General features: G+C 39.7%; 1 protein-coding gene across 2 annotated transcripts in view; it reads left to right on the forward strand.

Annotated features, from left to right (window-relative positions):
- The first annotated feature begins 439 nt into the window (after positions 1-439).
- LOC114615334 (murinoglobulin-1-like) overlaps positions 440-6,519 on the forward strand; it is a 55,589-nt gene continuing 49,509 nt past the window's right edge. Inside the window, exons 1-4 of one of the 2 annotated variants that reach the window (XM_028761051.1) lie at positions 440-614; positions 1,763-1,946; positions 2,703-2,862; positions 2,982-3,034. In XM_028761051.1, the coding sequence (XP_028616884.1) occupies positions 529-614; positions 1,763-1,946; positions 2,703-2,862; positions 2,982-3,034 (483 nt within the window). In that variant the 5' untranslated portion in view covers positions 440-528. The remainder of the gene's footprint in view (positions 615-1,762; positions 1,947-2,702; positions 2,863-2,981; positions 3,035-6,519) is intronic. The other variant, XM_028761052.1, reaches the window with a different exon arrangement.

A 6,519-nucleotide genomic window follows, 5' to 3' on the forward strand; every position in this document is an offset into this window, starting at 1 on the left:
TTTTATACACAAGACCCATGAAAGTACATGCTTGAATGATCATAGACAGGAGAACTTAAAATCTCCTATCTAGACGATTCTAGTGACTCTCAAATAAGGAAAGAGAGAAACAGAGATGTCACATCCCAGAGAGAGATTCTAAGTGAGTAGAAGAAGGGAAGTGGCAAATGTCACACAGTCATAGCATAGCCACCTACTGCAAAGATTTACTGGAAATTAGGACTGACGGAGTCTGCTCAAGCTGTGGCCTTGATCCTTTACCAACACCATCCACAACTCCTCTGGCACCTTTCCTGAGACTGTTGTAATTTATTTGAGTTGTTCTTAGGCAACCACTGAACACAGTGACATTGACAGAGAGCAAATATTCTATGTTGCTATTTGTACACCTTGGGCAGAGCATTCTGTTCATACAGATAACAGATCTGTTCACTCATAAATAAGCTGCTGTAGATTGGAGAACTCTGGACACAGTGTTAAGGAGGAGGACACCATAAGCCCTGTCCTCCTGTCCTCTCTTACCACACCATGTGGAAGGACAGACAGGCTCAGCTGTGCCTCTTTTCAGTTCTTCTTGCCTTCCTGCCTTCTTCTTCCTTGCTCAGTGGAGACCCGTGAGTACCTCCAAGGCCCTTTTCTATATTGTCCCTCCTCCAATTAAAAAGCTATTCCTTTCTTCTCGCAGTCCCTTCCCCTGAAAACCACCCTAAATTCTTTTTGATTTTTAATTAATAAATAGATGTATGCATGTTCTCCAACTTTAGTATTACATAATTCCAGGTAATGTTTTTTTCCAACTCTAAAGCAATCCTTATTACTAAACTGAGGTGTAATTGAGAATAGTGATTCCCTTATTATTGAACTAGTATTCTCAGGTGTTGAAACTATTTAATTAATCATTTTGAAAATAAAATTTAAATTGTTAACATTCTTGCTTGGAAATGTGCAGCCTATGGTTTAACGTTGAGACAGGTAAGATTTCAGGCAAATCAGAACCTGTGGATGTTCGCATTCTAAAACAATATTTCTATTAGGACCAAAGACCTTGGATTAAACTACTAGGAGAATTTGCTTTTTGATGTCCAAGATAACCATATGATTAGAATTATATTGTTAAGTAAGTTTTTGTTGTATCTGTGATGACAAAAATATGTTTAAGGCAGCAAAAATAAAAAACAAGCTAGTGATATTTTTGCATATTGTGATATAGAGAGACAGGGTAGATTTCAGGGAACAAAAAACTCTAATTCTAGGAAAATGTAGAGAATGATTCCTATAGAAGCCTTTGGCACTTGCTCAAGTGTAACATAAGTGAATCATGCAAGTTTGAATTTCACAGTCACATTATAACTCTTAGGTTGAAGAGTACTTGAAAATAAAAACAGGGTATTGAGTTATGTTTTTAAGAATTTTAAAATGGTAATGAAAAACAATCATGATAAATTTTTATGAAAAGAATAATTACGCTTCCCATATTTTCATTTAAAAAAATAAAACCTTTCTAGACCTTGAGTGCTGGCTCCTTAGTGCAGGGAGTACATGCCATTTGAACCTGCCTTGGCAGCTATCACTGCTGAAGCTGATGATTGATGAACTGACAATTTACTTGCCACTCTGCTGTGTGGCAAGCTGTGACAGCTGCCACAGTGTCAACCTGCCATCTCAGGCTTTCCAAACATGAATGATAATGTTTACTGTGATGAAATTCCAGTTATAGACAATGAGATCTGCCATCAACTGGCTGGAAACTCTTCCTTTCCAGGAAGTATATGGTGCTGGCCCCTTCCCAGCTCTACACTGAGACCCCTGAGAAAATCTGCCTCCATCTCTACCATCTGAATGAGACAGTGACTGTCACAGCTTCCTTGATATCTCAGTGGGGTAAAAGATACCTGTTCGATGATCTTATGGTTGACAAGGACTTGTTCCACTGTGTTTCTTTCATTGTGAGTACTAGATACTTGTCCTGATTTTTTTATATACTCATGAACATGTGTGTGAGTATGTATATAGAGTATCAATAGATATTTTAGAAAAGGTTAATCTAGATGCATATTTGTGAACTCAAAGCAATAGAAATTTAGAACATTTACCCAATAAACAAATACCTCAGATCATCCCACCTCAAAATGAGAGGAGTCAATACTTGTGCATGTGCTGCTTTCCCACTGAATTCCCTCAAATAAGCCCACTGCCCAGAGAAAGAAAGGGCTTTCCAATTCATAGTATTTCCTGCTAGTGAGTTAATAAACTTTGAAACAGCACTCCAGCTAATTAGGACCACATCTTCTATGTGTAATTCTGATTTACTGAGTAAATACTGAGTTTCTTCTTAGGAACCTATCTGCAAGACATACAACGTACCACCATTAATACATTACCTTTCTCTCTACCTCAGTTTCAGAGTTAGAGCTAATTTTCTTTCATTTCTTAGAGCTAACATTCAATCAAGTTTCTATTTACTCCCTAAAAATGTCTGTGTTGCTGTTACTCACACAAACTCACAGTGACTTACACAAAAGGTTGTGTTTTCTTTTCATCCTTTTTTTTCCTGACACTTTTCCCTCCATGTAATACTTAAACAGAAACTGATGGGCCCTCCATCTCTTTCCTATGAGGTGGAAGGAGAAAAGTTTAATGAGGTAATCTAAGAATTGCAAAGAGTCAGATGGTGAAGGGTTTCATGTTCCTGTTGTTCTCAGATCCCTAGATTCTCCTCTTCTGAAGTGGAGGAGTCTCTTGACATCAACATCAAAGGACCAACACATAATTTCAGGAAAAATAATACCGTGCTTGTGAAGAACAAAGAAAGTGTTGTTTTCATCCAGACAGATAAGCCCGTGTACAAGCCAGGACAGTCAGGTATGAAGCTCTACATTGGGCAAAGGAATTAAGATGCCATCCTCAACATGGCATGAAGAAGGCCTGGGTCTTTGGACCTCACAGGAAAATTTTTTCTCTCTCTCTCTCTCCTTTTTCAGTTAAATTTCGGATTATCTCTATGGATAAAAATCTACACCCCCTGAATGAATTGGTGAGTCTTTTACCTATGGGTATTGGTGAGTTCTTCAAGACAAAATGTCACTGCAATATCCTAATTTCCAGTCCCTTCTCAGGCATGAGTTGCTCTTTTGTTCTATTCAGTCTTTTCTCTTTTTGCCAGTGTACATCCCTCACTCAGTTACCGTAGGCCATCCTATGGCTTCCTTATATGTGAGTGTCTGTATTTGGTAGTCCATTAGTGGGTAAGCATCTCTGGGTTTTCTTTATACTTTGTGGAGTCTTATGCTGACTAGAACCTTTTAGGTTGGTCATGTTTTTCAGTCTTTTATTTTGCCGATTCTGTTACTTTGTGTCATCCTTAAGAAATCCATTTCTAGTGTAACAGAGGTATTTCTCACACAGTCTCTATTATTTCTATAACTTCATATTTAACACTTGGGTTCTTCCATAATTAGGCTCTTGGCTCTTTTAAGAATAAAATTGCATTTCAGTCTCTTGTTCTCTGTACTTAGGCAAGTTGTGGGTATCTATGTTATAAACCTTCTACTATGAATAGAAGTTTCTCTGATGAGGGCTGAGGGATGCTTTAATCTACATATATAAAGATAAATATGTAACAGTTAGTTTAATACTCTGTCCTTTAGCAGCCTAATAATAGTGGGTTCTCTTTTGGGTCCTCTGAAGCATGAAACCCCAGGTTCTTCGCTCTACAATGATTCCAAGTGTGTGGATTTCATCTTGCACAGTGGGACATAAGTACAGTCCGACAGTGGTTGGTAACTTCCTTGACATTTGTGCTAGTATTGAACCAGTGGGCATGCCTTGCCCAGCCAGTGGTTCTCATAGTAACAGGCTTCATTGCTGAGTGAGATTGATCATAATCTTCCCCCTCTGATATTATACATAACACCTTCCAGCTGTATGAAATCTAGGCAGTAGGGATGATGGTTCCCATCTGTATTGTCTTGACAGTAGAATATGAAATCCTAAATTTCTAAATCACACATCTAAATCACACCCTCGCTTCCCAAGACACTGAAATTATTGTGTCAGGGAAGAAGAAAACACTGTAAGAGCCAGAGGTGAATACTGGTAGAGGCAGAATAAATGCAAGGGAACAATCCTCTAAACACAGCATGGCAGCCTTACATATGAACTTACAGTTGTGTTAGCATACACAAGTACATGAAATAACAAACAAACAAACAAACAAACAAACAAACCTGGCATGGAGGGGGAAATGGACATGAAGTCCCTAGCTGAGGAACTATTGTTATGAAAGCTACTGGGAGAACGTCAGTTTTCTTTAAGAATAGAGATCCTGCTAAGTTGACCATATTCCTGTGGAAGTTCACATATCCAAGAATATATAGTTATGCAGCACACATTGGAAATAATGGATGGAAAAAAGATAGAACACTAAGTTAGGTATGTAGGAAATCGAGGCAGATCTGGAAGGGGTGAATATCACCAGAAAACACTGTACAGAATTATGAAAGAAACACTTAAAATTAAAAATTAACAAAATATCCATCTACTTTTACTTAATTTGTTCTTTACAAATACAAATTATAATGGACACCATTGATTGGAGAGTCTAAAAATTCTGTTTATTCCAATAATCTGTTGTATAATTTTATCAAGTATATATTTTCCTTTTCTTCTAAGATTTATTCTTCTCTCATAAAAAACAACCTGACTACAGCCTCTCTTCCCTTTGGTCCTCCCAGTCTCCCCACAACCTCTCCTGTCCTCCAGATTCATTTCACTTCAGAAAAAGGTAGCCCTCTCAGTGATACCAACTGAATACAGCAAAACAAGATACAATAAGACTAGGCACAAACCCTCATACAAAGAACCCAGTATTGGGGAAAGAGTCCCAAGAGCAGGCAAAAGAGCCAAAGACACACCCACTCCCACTGCTAGGACTCCTACAAATATGCTGAGCTAAACAAGCACATTATGCATGCAGAGACCCCAGCAGGCTCTGTGATTGTCACTTTAGTCTCCGTGAACTCCTACGGGTCACTCTTTATTGTCTCTGTGGGCTGGGGCTGCATTCTCCTGATGTCCCTGACCCCTCTGGCTCCTACGATCTTTGTTTCCAGTCTTATTTGGGGTTTCCCAAGCTCTGCCTATTGTTTGGTTGTGGGTCTTTGCATCTGCTCCCAAAAGCTGCTGGAGAAATCCTCGCTGATGAAGACTGGGCTGGGCACTGATCCTATGAGTATAGCAGGATATCATTAGGAATCATTTCATTGACTTTTTTCCCCTCAGTCACGTTTGATTCTACACTAGGTCTCTGAGCCATCTAGCTTCTTGTTCCTGGCCATCCGGGCAGTATAGGGTATAGGTTCCCTCTCATGTCTTGGGATTCAAGTTAGATTAGTCATTGGTTGGCCACTTCCATAAGCTCTGGACCACCATTGCCTCTGCATGTCTTGCTGGTAGGACAGGTGTGGATCAAAGATTTTGTAGCTGGATTGGTGTCCCAATACCACCACTGGAACCTTGCCTGGTTATAGAAGATGGCTCCATATCCATCGTTACTAGGAGTCCTCACAAGGGTCACCCTCGTAGATTCCAGAAGTTTCCACTGCACTAGGTTTCCACATCACCCGCTAAAAGTCTCCTGTTCCAGTCATCTTGTCCCATACTCTCTCCTTCCTTCCCTCCCCTCCTGACCTGATCCCTCCTGTTTCCATCCCTACCATACCTGAGGCCGCCTGCAAATTCTATTCTGTTTTCTTTTCCCAGGGAGATCCGTGTATCTCCTAGAGCCCTCCTTGTTACTTAACCTGTCTGGGTCTGTGGACTGAAGTATGATTACCTGTTATTTACAGCTAATATCTGCTTATAAGTGGCATATCATGTTTTTCTTTCTGGGTCTGTATTGCCTCACCTAGGATAATTATTTTTGTTCCATCCTTTATTATGTATACATGTGTATGATTCTACTGGACAATCCCTCAATCTCTTTACTTATCTCTGTAGGTTTATGACACTGTAAGATATCCAGTGTAGGTTGTTGTCTTAAGGTTTTCTTCCCGTACTACTACACCATGATTATGACAACCTCACAAAAACAACAACAACACGTACATTTCATTGGTACTGGCTTACAGTTTCAGAGGATTAGTCCACTATCATGGCATGAAGCAGGCAGGCATGATACTAGAGAAGCTGAGAGTTCTACATCTTAATCTGCAGACAGCAGGAGACTGGACATAGCTTGAGCATTTGAGACCTCAAATCCCACACATGCAGTGACACATTTCCACCAACAAGACCACACCTACTCTATGAAGGTCACACCTTTTAATAGTGTCACTCTCTATGCTACAAATATTTAAAAACATGAGTCTTTGGGAGCCATTCCTGTTCAAACCAGTCAACCAGTTGTTAACTCGAATAGTACTTTGTGTGGCTGTATAGTACTTAATTGTTCATTTGTGTGTGTTTGTCTGTTTCTCTCTCTCTCTCTCTCTCTCTCTCTCTCTCTCTCTCTCTCTCTCT

The sequence above is a fragment of the Grammomys surdaster genome, unplaced genomic scaffold (assembly GCF_004785775.1).
Source record: "Grammomys surdaster isolate TR1022 unplaced genomic scaffold, NIH_TR_1.0 126660, whole genome shotgun sequence".
Classification (NCBI taxonomy): domain Eukaryota; kingdom Metazoa; phylum Chordata; class Mammalia; order Rodentia; family Muridae; genus Grammomys; species Grammomys surdaster.